Genomic DNA, 19673 nt, shown 5'->3' on the forward strand with positions numbered 1-19673 from the left:
TTTTCTAAAGTCTTGAGATTCTTGACTTGCAATTAAAGATGCAAGTGTGTTTTGTTTTTTTTTGTTTTTTTTCTTTTTTTTTTTAATCTTCTAATTTCTGTTATTCATCCCATGGTACTAGGTGCTGCTGCCTGGAAATCATCTTTCACTGAAACAACTTCCATTTCTCATACCTACTTAAAAAAAAATCAAAATAATTGGATTTTTTAAAATATATCTTTATTTTTGAACCATGGAGAGATTGGGGAATGATAATTTAGATTCTGAGAGGGGAATGAGATTTAGCCCTTACTGGCAAGCATGTGGACACAACCATTGCTAGCAAGGTCATTTTCAGCTTGTTGCTATTGAATAACCTGAATAGCACAGCAGTTTTTCATCAGTCGTAAACTTCATAGATAACACGTGTGGAAGGAGAAGTGCAAAGTGTGTGGAGGAATGCAACTCAAAAATGTAATACTGCCTGCTTTCAAAGAGGGAAATGGTGGTCCAGAGTTCAAGTTGCCCTGTTACACCCATACAATTTGAGCCTGTGGTTGGCAATTTTACACATGCAGGTCTGTGCAACCGACACTGCATTATCTGCTTTCTGAAATCAGTCGTTGCACGTTTGGTTCATGAGCTGCCGTGGCGTGCTGAAACTGCACAGATATTGGTAAGCTAAAAGTGATTTTAGCATGCAGCAAATGCAATACTATAATAAAAATCTGGAAATGATAGTGTGCAGGAAAGAATAAAAGAGATGTTGTAGAAGTATGTGGATCGAAATACAGAGATGTCGCCAGGGCACAATTCTGGCTTGTAATATCTAAGTCRCTTCAGCAGGTAAAATTGGGGTACAACATTGCCGAAAAGCAGTGCTCACAAAAGGATAAGCAGTTTAACTGATATYTTTAAGTTAATTTTGTTTGTAACTTTGTGTTGGAATGGTTCTGGGAATTCTCTGAGGTTTTAGAATTTAGCCCTCTTAATATTACTGAAAATTTCCTAAAGTGTGTCAAGGACAGATTGAKCACTTAGATCAACTGAGGGCTGCATGGCACACAGGCAAGATTCACTGCATAGCTCCAAGTGCAAGTTGACGAGAGAAAAAACTTTTAAAAAAGACAAAAAAAAAAGCATAAAAAGCAAAATGTGAACCTCTTTGCTGGAGAATCTGCCAACACACTGTATATGGCTGTTTATTCTGACATATTTCTGTAATATTTCCATWCCATCATATCCAATAAATATGTTTTCATTTGATTCATCTTGCAAGTTTCTGTTCATATGACAGACGGGAAGACAGGTTGTCATCCCTGTGTTGTCTGTCAAAACCATGGAGCATTTGCGAGGTGGCTTCGCAAGACATAATCAATAGCAGCATGCCCCAAAAGCACCACTCAATTTGTGCAAAATCTCCTGGCTGAGGGGAGCCTCTTAAGTTTTTCATGTCCTGGATTTTTAATATTAAGCTTTTTGCTTGTTCTTTTAATTCTACACACCAAATAAAGTATTTGGAGCTGTTAGGGAGGACGATTTGGATTTTAGAAGCAAATTCTTCTTAGAATATTTCCCACTGATAAAGCAGATGTGCTTTTTTTTTTTTTTTTTTTTTTTTTTTTTTTTTTTTGTGAGAACTCCCCCCGACACTCCATTTTAGTTAGGTTTTCTCATCTATAATGTGAAAGAGTTAACAAGGTAAGAGTTTATTCTAGTTTATGTAGGAGTACAATGCATACTTAATCCAGTTATTTTATGATCATACCCCTTTCTGGGAGTTACAGTTATTTACATTAATATTATCTCTGAAATAATTGGAAGTTCATTAAGCCCAGTTTAGTGAAGAATACCTATCCCAAAGTCAAGTGGAAATATTTTCCATTATTTTTTCATCTAACATCGTAAAAGAAAGCGTTTCTGAATCATTAGCATTTGAACTATAACATTTTTCCTTTGACTGGGTATCCGTGCATATGTTGGTTCAATTATTGTGTGTATTGTGTTTCTACTATTATAAATAAATCTTATTTGAGAAGTTGTCATTAGTATTATAACTAATTCTGTGTTACTTTAACATTTCAGTTTATGAGAAAATAGTTGTCTTTATTCTTTCCTAAATTATTCTTGTCTTAATGATTCAACAGTCAGTCTGGACCATTTTTGAAAGACAAAAAGGTGAGGTAGAAACCTGTCTTTATTTTCATGTATATTCAGTGTTTTGCTCAGGAGTTTGTGTATACAGAAGAGAAAAAAAGGAATATAAATAAGAAATCAGTGGCCTTTTCTGTCTTGCTACCTTATGTGGGTCTGATAGATGTTTCTGCAGCCTTGTTACTTACTCTGTTCAAATCAATGCTTGGAGGTTTCCTTTGCGTGATTGATTTCTTCCAAGTTAAACTGCAAAGTATGTGATTTAATAAACACCCCTGTTACTTGTTAACTGGCATACAAATGTCTGTATAGTAGGTATGCTTACACTATAAGCATTTCAAAATGCTTTAGGCACAAGCTTTTGAGGGTGTAGTTGTATTTGAATAAATAAGAGTAAAAAAAAAAAAAAAGGCTTTTGTAGAAAAATAAATTGCAAAATAGAAATTGCAGGAAAATAGAAATCAGAGGAAGAACTAACAACAGAAGTTTGATGCTGTAGATGATGAAACAAAAATATACTGACTGGTGTCCTTTAATACCTCTTTGGTGCTTCAGAAAAAGAATCTTTATTTTTCTATTCTTAAGCTATGCAGATTAAAAAGAATCAGTAGCAGTATATAAATGTTCATGTTCCAAAATGCACATAAACCTGGTATAAATAAGTATCTTTTTTTAAGATATACTAAAGTATTTTGCAAAAATTGGGAGTCAAGGAAGTTGTTAAAAAATTTAATGTGACATAGTGGTACTCATTGTGTTTTAGCTGCCTTCTGTTTAATAGGCTATTATTTTATAGCTGCAGTTGCTCTTCCACAGCAACTTATAGATTATTAATATTTTGGGCAATTGCATCCTGAAGGAGTTGAGTGCAAGGACAAGGAAAGATTTTGCAGGGTGTGTGGTCATTTAGCCCATTCCTTATGGCTGAATTATATATAGAACCCCTTCTGGAAATGAGTTATTGTACATCTTGCTGGCTCTACAATTGTTCATCTCTGCTTCCATGACACCTCTGTGATTCTCCAAAGAACAGTGTTTACGGGAGTTTCTCAGCTCACAGACTTTTCTGTGTATAAGCACTGACAGCAAATGCAATGGCCTTCAARCATTAATGTCCCATACTGTTAGGATGTTGGGAGGACGGTCATAAGAGGTTAGTGTGTAATATTTTAACATGGATGTCCAGAGTATTTCTCATCTTCCTCCAAGTGCATCTTTAGTTCTTTGGTTTTCCTGAGCACATCTTTGACATATCCTCATTCCTTTCTACTTTTTTTTTTTTTTTCTTTTTCTCCTGTTGGACCTTGTCTTTCTTTTCCTCTCTGCCTTTGGCTGTATTTTATTCTCTAAATATATATATAAATAGTTAAACAATAGGTCCTTGTTTAAATGTAGCTTGCAGTCAAATACATAGCTTCCTCCTTTAGTCACTGTAYTCAAATTAGGCAGTGGCCAGGTTAAGAAATATATTTCTTTAATGTGTTCCTGAAAGAGCTGTTGGGGTTCTGTTAATCCTTCTCCAGGAAACCTGTATTTTTGGTATTACCCCGGCTTCATCCTCCTTCCCAAGAGGGGATTTTTCTTCTCAATTGCAGTACTATTGTTTTTAATATCACTTAGCACTGTTGTCCTTTCCTATTGCTTTGTTTTGTAGAATTAAAATACTACTTTCAGCAGAGCAAGTCTCTCATGGTTTGAAGGATAGATATTATTCTAACCCCTCTAACACCTTGGGAAGCATCGTTCAATGTGATTCTATTCGCTCCACATTTTTATCAGCACGACCAACATTACCTGCAGCCGTTGCTCCGTTTTCAAGCGTAGCCCTACAGCTATTTTTTTCTTTTTGCAATATCAAGATATGAAGGAGATGAATGAAAGTTTCTTGCATGTTTTTGTCAGTGTGGTTTTATAGCTTCCATGAACGGTGATGGGCTTGGTAGCCTGGAGGCTGAAATCCTCTGTTTAATCACAGGTGAGGTATAGCACAGCAGAAAGGCACATTTTTATACRTGGCCCCTGTAACATTTCTGAGTTTTGAGCAGTAGAGCTCTTCTGTAAGGTGAAAGAACACCCAGGCTAGTTAGTCCTTGGGCACATCTCCGTGACTGCTGAAAAGGAGCATTCATGCTGTTGAGTTTCATGGAATCCTAATGTCATGGAGCCTGGCATGGACTGAATTCCCTTCCACTCATTTGGGAAGTTCTTGCTGAAAATTAGAATTTATTTTGCCCTGTTTAGAAGTTGGATCTCTTTTGTGTCAAGTTGTCACCTCTCTCTTCAAAAGGTGGTAGATTTGCTGTTCAATTTGCTCTTAACTATGTGATTTCTGGCCAAGGGTTCAATCACAGAAGACTGTAAAGAACGTATTCACAAAAGAGAATAAAGAGTCTATCTGTRTGTATATATAAATATATATACAACCTGCAAATAAATATATATACAATGCAAATATATTTGGGGGTGTAAATCTATGTCTGTTTTTTCATGTATTTTCAATCATAATCTCAAAATGTGCTGCCAGAAAAGAAACCTAAGGAAAAAAATATATATTTTTAGAAAGACAAGATGTTTTATTTGACAACAGAAATCTGAAGCCCATCAGACCAAAGAAGAGGTATTGCACAGGATTCTTGTGTGTGGTCATAAATCATCATCTCTTTACACTTGTTTATGTTGTAATAGAAAGACAAAGCCCTACTCCTTTTAAAATCGATGTTTGTGAGGCTTTATTCAGCTTTCTGTGAAAATCCAATGTAATAAAAGTAGGTTCTCTTCCAAAAGAAATGCTGACTGTTAAATTTGTTGGACATTATTTGACTCTTTTGTATTTTTTTATATATATATTTTTCAGCTGACAGGACAAGTGACTTTGCGAATTGCCACTGAACCAGTTTTGCCGTTTAATGCCCTCGACATCGCATTAGAAGTTCAGAACAATCTAAAAGGTAATTTTTGTTAGAGGAATATCTTCTCCATTTGACCCTGTGTGCTAGGTATAGGATGAATGGTTTGATGTGAATGAGCTTCACTAAGATTGTAGAGCTGATACTACTATGTTCCTTTCKAATGCTTGTTTCTTTCTAATAACTTCTAAAAACTTGTTCCTTTCTAATGCTCTGTATTGTCTTGGGGCCTTTGGGGCCTTTGAGGGAAGTTGATGATAAAAGAAGTATTGTGCACCCTTTTTGTACTGTATTGAGTAGAGCTTTATTAAGCCTATGGCCCTGGACTTAAGCAGCTTAAGTTTTGCACAGTTCAGAGGATACAAAGCTATATTCCTTTTACAGATGATGGTAGCTGTTTGTTTTTCTTTCTTCTTCATTAATACAGTTTGTATCTGATGYGTTGTGCAGAACTTACTTTTTACATCATTGTGATGTCCTCTGGTAGCACCTAACCTGCAGAACAATAAACCTTCCTAGTGCTCATGAAAAGAATGGTCTTTTTAACTTGAATCCTGAGAATTAGGGAGGGAGAGGATGTCTAGGTTCTCCAATTGTCCCTTTACACTCCTCTGCATCACCCCCTCATTCAGGATTATCTGTCTTCCTTCTCCCATACAACTTCCTAACATATTTAAGCAAGATCCAACTCTCCTCTTCTTTCAGTGATTAGGTGAAAGTAGACTGGATGTGGAGAGCATATGAGTGGCTTGGTACTGGGAGATTAAACCTTTTCCTAATTTAGCTGCCAAACTCTCATTTCRTTTCTTGGATGAGTGCAAACTGAAGTACTTGAGAAGCTGAAAGTTTGGTCAGAACCAAGCAAACCTAAAAGGAATGGCCCAAGGTACAGCCCTGACAAGGTGCTGTCATCATTGCCATTCCCCCAACTCCGTGAACTTTCAAAGCATGCGCCAAAGCATGCTGCTGTTAGGACCGGCCAATGGGAAAGTATTTATTTATTTTAACAAAGGTAAACGTTATTCCTTCATCTGTGATAATGTCTTAAAAAATGTTCATACTGTGCCCTTCAAAAACAAATTTCCTCATGATTTTATTGTCTATTGACCTTTCTTGGATTCTTGTGTGTAAATACCTGGGTAYCCAAGCTGCAGTCTTGTACTTTCCTGGATGTCCTCACATAAGGGGGTGTGTGCCTTTCTTAATATTCATTAGTACCGTACTGATATGTCCTTTCACAGGACACAGTTCTGTGATGTGCTGGGTATCCTTAGTACCTGTTAAACTCCAGAGGACTTGAAGTTATTGAGCACTTTATAAACAACTCCAGTTGGGATGGACAGGTTTTAAGGAACTATCACCCGCTACATGTTTACGTATGGCTTGAGACATACTCCTCCAAACAACRAGGGGAACAGCTGTTAAGTAAGATATGCTCTCTTCTTCCCTTGCACTCCCTAAAACTCRTAAAGACAAACTACTGCTTTGGGGGTAGTCTGACAAGAAGGGTTGTGACTGGTGACACCTTTCCTTCTGTGTATCTACTGGTGCTGATGTTCAGCTTGGGAGGTCATAAATGTCATGAGTTGGTTCTGAGATTGAAATCCAGCTCCCTGGGCTGTTGAGGCTGTTAAGAACAGAGCAGACAGATTGTCTAGTGATAACACACATCGAGAATGAGAGGATTTAGATTTCTTCCAAGTGTCTCTGTTAYGTGCCTGCTGCAAATCATAATTTCTCCATGCTGGTATGACACAGTTATTTGTGGTTCCTTACACACAGGGAATTTGTATGGCTTAATGTTTTAAATATTTTGAGAATTTAGAAGGGGAAGTGTAGTAATAGCACAAAATAGTATCTTACAATATCTGTTTGCAGAGGATCTGTCCAATCACAATTTGATTTTTTGTTTATTAGTTTTATAAATAGGTTAAAAAGATTATTCTCATTAACTGCACGCTGCAGTARTGCAGTGTTTGTGCCTTTAGTACATTTAAAGTCAAGACACAYTGCAGCTTGAATTGAATACAAGAATATCTTGCTAAGTCTTGCATACTGTGAAAACCCAATTTATCTTTTGAGGTCTGGAGCAGGCAAGACATCAAATCCAGTATGTGAATGATACAAATGCTTGGATTACCTGCAAGCATTTTTATTCAAAACATATTCATACTGTCAGCTGAATGCTTTTAGCACTGTGCAGATTGGACTTCCTCCTTGGAGCCTATCTTGCATGGAATCAAGCTTCATTAAAATTTAGTTTTTTACAGSAAGCTCAGGGGATTGATGACAGAGGTGTTAAAGCATCTCGCCATGGATCAGAAGCCTYTCTCTAGCTGTGCACCTGACTGACTCAGCAATGGCAAGTTCAACTTGTGGTTTGCAAAGAGGGAGGCAGCCAGCTGTGTTGCTAGCCCCGTCTGTCACTTTAGGTGCTCTTAACCGCAGAAGCTGACACTGTTTTGTCATTAAAACTCACTGGACCCACCGTGGCTCTGGCAGACCTTTTAAAAATTGCTCTGTTGCACCTGCCTGGTGCACCAGGCACAAATGTTAAGATTCCCAAGACATTGATTTCATCACCCGTCAGTGAAGCAGCTGAGCAAATTAGATAAGCTACYGCCTGCCTCTAATATGTACCGGCTCACAGTGGCCTATGAAAACATGTGAACTGGGATCAGATTTTGTTTTGCTCCTGTTCAGGAGACAAGACCAGTCGGATTTATTTCCCCGTGAGTTAGGCCGTTTCTTCTCCTCCGAGAAAATACAAGTTGCACAGATGCTACGGTAGCTAAAGTGATGCTAATAGCAGGCAATGTGGAAGTTTAGAAATATTCTGCTTCATGATAAGCTGTTTCTGGGAAAGTTTGCATGATTTTCTACAGCCTGCGGCTCAACCTGTACGTTTCAAATCATCAGTCTGAACTTTCAGTTCTTAAATCAGTGCAGAAATATGACATATTCTTTGTCATTTGCTTGATGGCCTCAATCTCATTGCCTGCAGCTATGTGCTAGTCTTCAGCGTGGGATCATTTTAACTGCTTGACCATATTTCCTGGAGGGTTTATGGTGCTTTTCAGAATTACTTCTCCAGCTGTCTGTAATGCTCAGAGAGTTTCCCCCTCATTGTCTCCAGCCATAATTCTTGGCTTCTCCAGAGGTGAAAAATTCAGTAGTTACTTATCATTCGAGACCATAATGATGTCAGGAGCCTGACATCTATTCGCTGTCCTTTCACACGCATTATGGAGCAGTACTGGCAAACCTTCCACCTGGCCTTGAAGCATCATAGAAAAATGCATTTTACATGGATAAAGCAGTTGGTGCTGAAGGGAAAAACAGGCACCTCTTCTGTATCAGTAGTCTATAGATAGTTCAGCAGCTGTGTGCAATGGCCTTAGTAACTTTGTCTGTATTGGCATGCATTATAATATGCACAACATGTCTTTTTAGTAGCATGACARCCTCTCTGAAAAGAGGCTTGTTGCAGCAACAACAAATTGGTTTGCTTTGGCCAGTAGTAATCAAGGCAGCAAAATTCAAGCTGATGGCAACATYATTTTTGCACTGAGGAGATCTGTGGATTTGTGTTTCTGCCCCCTTCAGGGTGTTTTCTACACAGCTTTCACATTCAGATTTTCCTCTCGTCCCAGTTTTGCACAGCATGAAAAATCCTCCTAGTGCGTATGACAACACACTGCAGTCAATCCTGACTGCCCAAGGTTTTCCAGGTCTGGAGCAATTTCTCCCCTTGCTCCCATGCAGCCACGTGTTCATCCACATTTACAGAATGTGAGTGCCATGCTTTAAACTGCTCATCTGGCAGCGCCCAAGCGATTGTCTGTAACCCACCTGGGCAAGAACATTGATACCAGAAGGCACAAGCGTGATTTAAAAATGTTAAATCTCTAATATTACCTTTCAAAAGAGCAATTGCTTGCACAGAGAAAGGCTATTGCATTCAATCCATCTCTTAAGTACCCATTTGATGTAACCTATTTTTGAATAAAAAACGTTTACACTTAGCAAGTGTAATGAAATTCAACAATATAGTTCAGCGATCAACAGCAAACAGACTCTTGAGTCACTTCCTTGTACTTGCAATTTTATTTATTTAACAACTAAACAACTAGCTCRGATGATTCATCATGATTCATACTGGAAAAGGACAAAGAATAGAAAATATAATAAAGTGGAGTTGTTTTCTCTCGAGTGAACTAACACTTGTAATTTTTTTCTTTTCTCTCCAGAGGTGTCACAAGATGTTTAAGGCATTATTAGTTAATACATCCTTTTTTTTTTTTTTTTTTTGAAAACCATTTGCCCTTCTACTCCCAGCTTCTTAATTTGTACAAAGCATAAATCACACTTGGCAGTAAAATTTGGTGTGTTGGGATAAAAAGTACTGACACCGTTAAAGCTGTGTCCTTAGTTCTCTGTGATAACGATAGTCTTGGACATTTCCAAGTTTTGTAGTGAAATGTTAAAACAAGAGTCTGTGTATTGGTGTTTCGTAATGAATGCTGTTTTAAACTGTGATGTAAGCAGAGCTTTTTCCTCGTGACTGTAAAATGGAATCTAGGGGTTTAGAGGCAAAATGCATCCTAKGGTGAGGTAGGGGAAGCATTTGGTACCTTCTTTTTTTTTGTTTGAAAAAGTGGTCTGAATGGCTTCATTTCCAAGCTCACAATGATGTATTTTCCTTTTCTCTTACCTTCTCTATTGAAAAGGCATAGCTGGCATTTGCTTATACAATTTGCTGACAATTGCTTATATCATAGAATAAAAATTATAAATATTATATGATACGTGGAATATTAAGTGCTCTGTTGAAACTAAAACAGTGTAATAGGGTAAATTTTAACCTTTCCATACTAGAACAAGTCCCAGGATAAGCTATGCACAGTAGCTGGGTTACGCATGGAAATTTTAAAAAGGTCATCAGTTGCACGGGTTATTTGCTCTGGATCATCTCAGTATTTTCACCATGATGTGTTATTAGCATATGCTTGATGCAGATAAGGGATTTCTTTATTAATTTTTATGGACAAAGCAAAACCTGTTCTAGGATCACATCTCTCTCTAAAAAGAGACCWTGATTGCATGGTCTCATGGCCAAACTCACCACGAGAATTCTTCAGTTAAGCAAAACAAAAAGATTGGGGAAAAAACAAAGTAGTAGCAGAATGTAAAATGCCAAAGAAGGCTTATATTTAACAAGAAATTCTTAATTCCTTTTTGGTATCTCCTTTTAGAGAGTTTTTACTGAGAAATGACCATGAAGATTTTATGCCAGATATTTTTTCTGGCATGTGTCTAACTACTAGATGGCGCTAAGTACTACTTATCTAGTCKTAAGAGTAGGTTTCTTCTACAAGAAGTGATTTTTTACAACTCTCTAAGGAAATAGTAACAACCTTGAATTTGTTCTGTCTTTCACTTCTTGCTTTCAGATCTGCTTTCAGATCTGAGCTTGTTGGAAAAAAATACTATCCAACTGTATTTTAGCTGAATCTTAGCCATGTTGCGTAGTTTCAAGCTTACCTTTAAAAATGAAATTTCTCTGTAGATATCTCAGATAGATGTATGTATCTATGTGTTTTAAAAGCAGCAACATACAAGATACTGTGGCATTAGAATAAAGTCTCTTAAATATTTAAAGAAAGCATGTATATATAATAAATATATGTAAAAAATATTTTTATATATATAAATATAATAAATTTATATATATAAATAAATTATCTTAATTGGTTTTATAAATTGAATAACTCAATAATGTTGAGTAAAGCTGGACCAAAGCGTGATCTTTCTTTTTCTTTTCATCTCCATCAGTAAGTTGTAGTTGGATTCTAGAGCTTGTTTTCAGAAAGAGGGGTTCTGAGTAAGAAAAGGGATCTAAAGAAAGAAAATTACATTATAAAGATCAGACTTCTATTAGTCTGTAAGTTTGCTACTTAAATTATTGCGCTTACGATAAGATTCACAGTTCCATGGAACCGGGAAGCTGCTATTTGATCCTTTAGGTTGATTAAACAAATAAGCAGAATTTGAGATGTGAAATTTAACTACGCTTAAACTTGAAGGTTGACCATATTGCTGTTTTGCAAAGTACCTTTCCAAAAGTATTTGAATATTTTTCTGTGGCATCAACCAATCAATCAGACTTTGGAACTGCTTCAGACCAAATTGGAAAGATACCAGGCAACATCAAGATGCAGTGTTGCTTATTACCCATTTTAACTGGGGGAAGGTGGACTGGTGAAAAGTAAGTTATAAACAACCTTGTCCCAAACCAGGATTGATGCAGAAAACATCTTATGTCACCCCTTTTCCCAATGGGAATTTCTGTTCTTTGCTAAAGTACATCTTCATGGTTCAGCAAATCTGACATTTTTTTCTCACTCCAGCATCTGTCTTTTCCTGATAATGTATTTCAGATCATTTCTTTTTGTGCTGCATTGAAAAGTTTAGTCAGCTGAGTGACAGGAGTACAGAGCTGATCAGTGAATGCCTTTCCCTTTGCTGAAGTGTATCCAAAAGCAAATCTCCACTTCCTTACAAGAAGGAGAATATGTCAAGCATAGGAGCCTCCATATACAACTTTTTCCATTCTTGCTACACACCCTGACTGCCTCCATCTGTGTAAAGTTTGAGAAATAATTTGATACCCTCAGTTTACCAGTTCTGATTATCAAGTTATCATTGTAAAGCTTTAAGCRTATTTGAATTCACCCTTATAGTCAGATTGAATTTAAATGCCATATTTATTTTATTTTGTAAGAGTAATAACTGTTATTCTCTGATTTGCTTGTTGATAACTGCCTTTCTCTTGTTGTTTTAGATGATCACGTAGATACTCAGCAGTTGCTTGCAGTGGCATCACGCCTGAGGGACACTGCAGAACTGTTCCAGTCAGATGAGATGCGCCCAGCAAACGACCCCAAGGAGAGAGCTCCTCTCCGAGTCAGGATGCTCAATGATGTGCTACAAAGCTTGGAGAAAAGCTTCGTTGTGCGGCAAGCTCCCCCAGGACTCTACAGGTACGGTGTTCCAACCTGTTCTTTACTCACCTGCTTAAGCTAAAACAGTAATCTCGCACTACTTGGTTTGCCAAACCGTCATGCTCTTTTGAAAATAGGTCTGGGAGAATCCAAGATCAAAGCTAGTTTTTTCCCYGTTTCATCCTTTCAGCAGAAAATAAAAATTCGTTACAACGCAAGAGATCATTAAAATGCTGCAGTGTAGCATTTCTGTCATGACATCACTGCTAACAAGATGTATTGTGTGATGGCAACTCATGAAGCATGGCAGATATTTGTGTTAGTGCAGTAAGCTTTCAAAAGAAGGACATATTTTGAATAGTACTTGACAAGCTCCACCTATATTTTATCAAAAAAAATKACATATCGCTGAAGACTTGGGGTTGCACAAGGTCCTATTTGGCATTATTTAACATATTTAATTACATAGCAGTGTTTTTAGGAGCTTTTTAGTCAATTAAAGTTAGTACAAAAGAGAGAATAGTAGAATAGTAGGGCCATAGTCACCATTATATCATCCTTTCTCAACTTAAAATTATTCTGTCATGTGTATTCAGCAGCTCAGCATAAACTGATGAAATGCCATGATCATTTCATCTCTTTCTAAGAAAGAATTCTGCAGATCTATACCTCTCACCATAAATTCCTCTGCCGAAAACTTTTGGTCATCGGTAGCTTATCAAAAGTTTGGAAAGAATAAGGCAGTTCTGCACAGCACAGTGCCTGGCCCTGCAACTGTACAACATAAATAACAATGTGTATATGTTTGAGTACAGGATGCCCACAGGCTGAGCCATCTCTAAAGCCATACCCCGGCTTTACCTTAGGGAATCAGGGGGRTGATAGATACTTCATTCATGATAGAAATTAAAAAAATAAATAAATCAGGATAAATAAAAAGTCTGAAGTCTGCTAATATTGCAGATTTTGCAGTGCCTGTCTTGCTTCCTTGAATTTATATGGAATTGCAAAGGGATTGTGAAACTGCTGAGTATGAGTGTCACAACAGCCCATTGCTGAATGTAGCCCAGTATATGTGCTTGTTCTTTATTTGTAAAAATAAATTTTACAAAAAACTTGGGATTCCAATGTGAAGATACAAAGGTCCTCAAATATTTAAATTCTTGCATTAAGTATCGTGATTGTTACTCATCAAGATGAAATTGCTGGATATGCAGGTATAATGTAAATTAAGTCTTTCACCATTCAGCAGCACTTAAGAACAGAGTTCATTATTCACACAGACAAAGTAGATTGTGTGGAGGTTAAATTTTTGTTATTTTTCACCTCCTGATTTCATTAATTTGCTGCAGTGTTTAGAAGTAGACCATGAAGATTCTTCACAGTTTGTGGCAACATGTTGAATTTCACGTATTCTACGTGACATCAGCTGTAGTATATATCAAAATTAAAGTACATCTTCTGTATCATCTTTTAGATACCTATTTAAAATGAGTGTATTCTTCTCCTCTTAGCTTTTGTCTACTTTTTGTCTACTTAAGGTGCTGTGTGAATGGATTTTTTTCTTGTGTGTTTGATGTAGCTCATGCTTGTGTACACATGTATCTGTCTTGTAGCACTGAAGGTATCTCAGGCAATTTGTTATAGGCACTGTGCAATAGACCTAACAATATGTCTTTGTTTGGATTATTTTCACCTTTTTGGAAGTGGAAGTCCTCTGAAGTATTAACTGATACATTAATTTAACTATATTTTGTGTTCTGAAGCTGTAATGGTTTAGTGTCACAGGAAAACTGGAAGTATTTGAAAAACTCTCTCATACTTTTGTTTGCTTGGGTAACTTTAAACTTAAAAAAAAAACATTTCTTTTTGTAATTTGGTAAGGAAAATAAAATCAGTCTCACAGCTGGGACCTTGTACGCCATGTTTCAGCCCAGTGGGAAAATTGATGGGCAAGTTATAAACCTCTGAAATAGTGGTTTATAATGGAAATGCTGGCAGCCCTTTAACTATAGCAGCACAGGCAGTGCGGCAATAAATACTATACTTCATCTGTAAACAGAAATTTAGGATGCAGTTTGCAGCCTTGACCTTCAGGCTCCAACTGTGTTTAGATCATTAAGATTCCATAAATACTGTTATTTACAGCCTTCTGAAGGAAGAATTTGTGTGTGCAGTAAAGCACGTATTCTTCATGAAAAAATGATTGCTTCCTGTATACCCATTTGGGCTCATATTCTCAACCTCAATCAAAGTATTTGACAAAATTTGCTGAAGTTTAGACATCATTTTTAGTCTTGCGCTTGTCCTAATTCCCAACTCTTTCAATGTATTCTGTATTTTCTCTTGAACTAAAAAGAAAAATGTTGGGGTTTTTTTTGTTTTGTTTTGTTTTTATTCTTTATTGGGAGAAGTAGATTGCAACCTACTTGTGCCTGTTTGCTAATGGGAAAGTAAAACATCTTTTCTATATCTCATTTGTATGGTCTGTAGGCTCATTGGCATAACTGTAGTCTTTTACTATATATATGTACTGAATGCAGTAAATCCTTCATCACAGCCAATGCTGTAAGGCATTATTCTGTCATAATTGATGCATTATCCATCTAGAATGAGCCATAAAATAATTCAGGGTTACCAAATAGAATTCAAATGTCTTTGACTTCTGATAATTACGTTAGGATATCCTTACTAAATTTAAGTAATGGTGATTGACATTGACAGGTTATTCAGTGTAGTGTAAGTAAACACTGTAGTTCAGCTAATTATCCTTCTTATCTGAACTTAGTGACATTGAAATGAATATTTCACAATARCTTACTTTGCCCATGATTTTCTATTTCCAGCTGTGCTGGAAATAGTCAAGTACAGCTTTCATCAGCATATTTCGGCCTTACCCCAAAATTGGACAGAATGAAAAATAATAGATGCAGGATTATTATCCTGCCTTGCAAAGGTTGATTTCAAGCTTGATTTGAGGTTACGATTCTGAATCTTATCGTGTCTTGGCCTTTATCTGATTCCCAAGGATAACTCTGAGTAGACTTTCTGTTTTCAATATACACATTTAGCAATAAATAGATAAATAAATAATAAATAAATAAATAGCRATAGAATAGTTATTGGTTGCTTTTCATTAATCTTCTTTTGCTTCTCATTACATTCTGCGTGATCTTGATAATTTTGTGATTGATATATTGTCATTTTGATGGCATACTCAGTAAAGGTGGTGTGCATATTTGTTTTAGCTATCCATTTTCCCTTTTTCTATTTTTAACCCATATTTATGTTAAATATTTCTTTCCTCCATTTTTTGTGATACACGTATTTTGAGATCATTATTAATAACTATGACCACTCCTCACTGCAGTGGTATGAAGAAGGTAAGAACTGAGGTATATTGRGCACTGTAAAACCACTAGGGGAGAAAGAAGAAAAAAAAAATCTCAAGCATATTGTCCTTTCAATGAGATGGTCAGCCACAGCAGTTAAAGAAAATAATTCTCTAAGTGCTGATAAATGTATATTTTTTAAAAAGTYTTACTTTCATCACTATTCACAAAAAGAACATATATTTTCCTGCAAAGAAAGACAGAAGTTTTTATATCTGGCATGTCTAAACAAAGGGTGCTTTGGACAAAGTAAACATGGATCAAATGAAAGACCGGGAGCTATTTCCCTGCAGTGAAAGCAGCTTGTCTAATAAGGTCAAGGAAGTAGGAGCTGGCCCCTGTTAGGATACTGATTAACCAAATCTCTGCATGGCTTCCGTGAGAGGACAACAAAATTAATTTCTGTAAGTGAATGTTGATATGTTGGGCAGTCGGGCAAGTGCATCCATGCTGAGTGATGCATCTCCTTTTGGTCTTTTTTATGAACATCTTTGTCTTCTCTACATCTGCTAATCTTTAGAGCWTTTTCTAAAAGACTAATGTTATTCYTTCTCATCTCTTTACAAAAATACCTACCAAAGCACTCTTATTGGCGGTATCACAAATAACATAACAAGCAAGTATCTTCATGGTCTTTCTAAATGTAGAGTTCAAATCTTACATATGCCTACTGTAAGACCATTTCTCCTCTTCCTGCTGTACTTCACGTTATTTCTTATATTTTGCTCATCACCATAGCCTCTGTCTACCTGTCAGCCTCATTTCTCCGCCAGGTCCATGTGTAGACTTTTTGGTATTCTGATATAGAGGTTATATCTTTTTGCTACAAGGTCTAACAGAGTTTATGTCTTCAATCTTTGAAGGTAGARAGCAAAAAAGGGCAAAATAAGGGCTTAGGCAGTAGCTTCTGCTTCAGTTAAAATGTAGTTTTTATTCTTAATATAACAATTATATAATTCTTATATTCTTATATATTAAGATAGTTTAAGGAATACTTATCTTGTGACTGATGCTTCTTTTAACAATTTTATTGAAGACTAAAAGTCAACTTATGTAAAGACTCTTACTGCAGGTTCATCCTCCATAGTTTGCCAAGGTTATCCTATCCATTAAGATTAAATGTATCTATCACTTTTTTATGGAATTTTTTTATGGAGTGTTGGAAGTGTCATTGTGCTATATCAAGTAGAGGTAATAACTGACATACCTAGTTACTGGAAAGATAAGGATAAATAATCTGTTTTCAAGATAAACATGGCATTTTTTCATTGCTCATTTGTGTATATTGAAAACTTCTTTGTCTCATTTTTGCGTGGGTACCTGGGTATGACATTGGCATTTCAGTGGGATAGAAAGTAGGGAAAAACAAATCAGTGCATTACAGTGTGCTGAAAGAAATACTCAATATAAGCAACAAAAGATTGCAGATCCTAAATTTCCCATAATGAGATGAAATATGCTTTTAGTACCACGCCAAATTGTAATTTGCTTTGTTGCTAATCTCATGGCACTCAAGAGTTTATTGTTCACTAGAACAAATATTTTCCTTTCAGATTGGGTTTTGTTATATTTATTCTTGATACATGTACAGAGTCTATTGGATTTACTTCTATTTTGCAGATAAACTGCAACAGATTCTCAGGTGTCCAAAATCGCATACCCTAAGACTTTAGCTTCTAGAGATAAGTTTAATAGGAAGATTAAAGTCCTCGTTTAAATCTCCATGTGTAAACAAGCAACTCATTGACTTTATAGAGGATAAGCATTAAAGATGCAAACATTTCTAGAGACCTGCTAATCTTACATAGTGACATGGATAAACATGTAAAACAATGTCATTTAAAAAATGACCAAGAACTTCCACAATACAGTAATTCTAYCTCATTATATAGGCTTAATGCTGTCTCATTATATAGGCTTTTTGCAGATACGCTGTTTTTCATTATGAACTATTAATTTGTGGCCTCAAATGGGAAGTTTTTCTATATATTTTCCTTGATGTAATGTAGTGAAAACTTCACTATTGACCTGAACAATGACATGCAAAATAAGTTTCTGTTTTCTGCATCCTGCAGGATGGAGCAGAGTGATATGGTGTGTTGTGCTGATGATTCTTAGTGTGGGAAATACTRCAATAGGACTATTGCAGTGCAGCATTGGCAGGAACAAATCATAATGTTTAGTTTTATAATATTATCAGCCATATGAAATTTGTGAATACAATACTAGTATGCTGCTGGGGAGAGGAATGGAGCTGTATATAGTTTTAGAATAGATATTCACTATATTTACACAGTTGGTCTTATTGTGCCTTGCTTTGCACGGGCAAATCTGTAGATTTATTTGTCCTTCCCTATCCATTTTTCCTGTCAACATCCACATCTTCTTCCTTCTGGCTTTAYACGATGTTTTCTTCTTTCCCTGCTGTTTGGAAGCATCTGAAATATTATTACCCTCTCGACTCACTTTCCCTGTTCCTCAGTTTCTTGCTTTATGAGATTTAAGATCCTATGTCACACTTACAACGTTATATAAAAAACGCGGCTACTTCTGGCTTTGGCCTCCACAAACCACAAAACTGTGGAGAAAGAAGTCACCTGTGGTTATTCATCACCTAGAACAAATACATATACTTTCATCTATTGAGATGTGGACTCTTACTTTAATACTCAYCTGCAAGTGGAGCAACATATTTGCCATCGCATACATTTAGTAGTAATTACCAGCTTGATAATGCGCTTAATAAATTCCTGCTGTGCCTTATGATTTTTTTCATGACTGCTGTCATGCTGAATTATGCTATTCCTTAATACTTAGAAGAGGCAGTAACAGGAGTCTAAGCTGTGCTCAAAACACTTGATCCATCCGAGCAGCAACTCACATGGCTTCTCCTTTGGAACTGCAAATACGTAAATGACCATGAAGTTGTCTTGTCATTCTATTACTTTTTAAAGAGAAATTGAGGCGTAAGTAATAGTGAATTAGGCATCTGCAGAGATCTAAATATGGTTGAGTTAAAAACTTATTTAAACAGAAAATTTAAAAATCTTTTCATTACACCTGCAGAAGTAGAAAACAACTATAATTAGGTATGATGTCATGTCTGGAAACCTGTTTTCTCACTTCCTTGGCATGGAATATTAAACATAGTTTGCCTTCATTTATTTTTCTTATATGTACTAGTGAATTTTCTTATGTCCTTTTGACTCAGCTTATTTATACACATTTACAGCCTTGTCTGTAGGGTGCATCACACCYGTTATGTTTTTGATATGATGAATATGTCTCTGTATATTATAATTTAAAACAGTGTTGATGGGCCTGAAGACAATACTTCCTCATTTATCCAGGTCAAGAATATTTGATTGCAGAGAAAAAGTTCTTGATTTCTGTGCATGTGTGATAATGTACTAGATTTCAAATTTACCAAATTTGAAACTTAATTGTTTCTTACGTTATTTCTATTTTTATTTTAAGTGGTGGAGCCTATAGCATTATTTAGATGCAAGAAATATATGATTCCACATTTTAGTTATGAGGGATAGAAGTCCGGAATCATTGATATATGTTTGAATTACAAACTGATAATTTTTCTCAAACAAAATAAAAAAATAAGAATTAATTGCTACTAAAAGGGGCAAGAGTCCAATATGTCATACTCCTCTTATAAGATATTACCCAGGCCTCAATACTTGGAAATTCARTTGCTATAATTGCTAACATGAAATATATCTTCACTGTGACAAAAATTTGTCAGTATTCTATGCCTGAATGTTGTAGATTTTAATTTAAAAAAGAAAGAGAAAAAAACCTYAGACATTTATTGAATGGACATATTGCCACACATTTTTCTTTTTTTAATAAATAGTAACCTCTTACCTTTATGCCTATGTTGATGCTGGCCTTGCACATCTTGTGGTGTGGAGTTACTAAAAGGTAGTCCATGCTCRCAATGGAAACCAAACCAGTTTATTTCAGCAGGCACTGTGGACACTGGCTTTGTCTGCTTTCTTTAGAAACAGTATTCCTCTCTAGGAGTCAGATGTTTTACATATGTAATTCCTTAAATAAAAATCACTATGAAGGCTTCAGAATATCAGCAGTGAGCCAATTCGAAACAATTTTATTAATTCACTTCCCTCAAGTCCTTCAAAATAGGAGCACATCTGCTTTGAATTTGCTTTCCAGATGGAGATATCCTTAAAACAAAAATAGTTTCCTCCAAATTATTCAGCATA

The 19673-nt window shown here is 36.0% G+C and overlaps 1 protein-coding gene across 1 annotated transcript in view; it reads left to right on the forward strand.

Annotated features, from left to right (window-relative positions):
• NAALADL2 (N-acetylated alpha-linked acidic dipeptidase like 2) overlaps positions 1–19673 on the forward strand; it is a 224557-nt gene that overhangs the window by 200294 nt on the left and 4590 nt on the right. Inside the window, exons 12-13 of the mRNA XM_026045231.1 lie at positions 4988–5081; positions 11884–12082. Of these exons, the coding sequence (XP_025901016.1) occupies positions 4988–5081; positions 11884–12082 (293 nt within the window). The remainder of the gene's footprint in view (positions 1–4987; positions 5082–11883; positions 12083–19673) is intronic.

Source organism: Nothoprocta perdicaria, unplaced genomic scaffold (genome assembly GCF_003342845.1).
Source record: "Nothoprocta perdicaria isolate Ctin4 unplaced genomic scaffold, notPer1 scaffold_4, whole genome shotgun sequence".
Taxonomy (NCBI): Eukaryota; Metazoa; Chordata; class Aves; order Tinamiformes; family Tinamidae; genus Nothoprocta; species Nothoprocta perdicaria.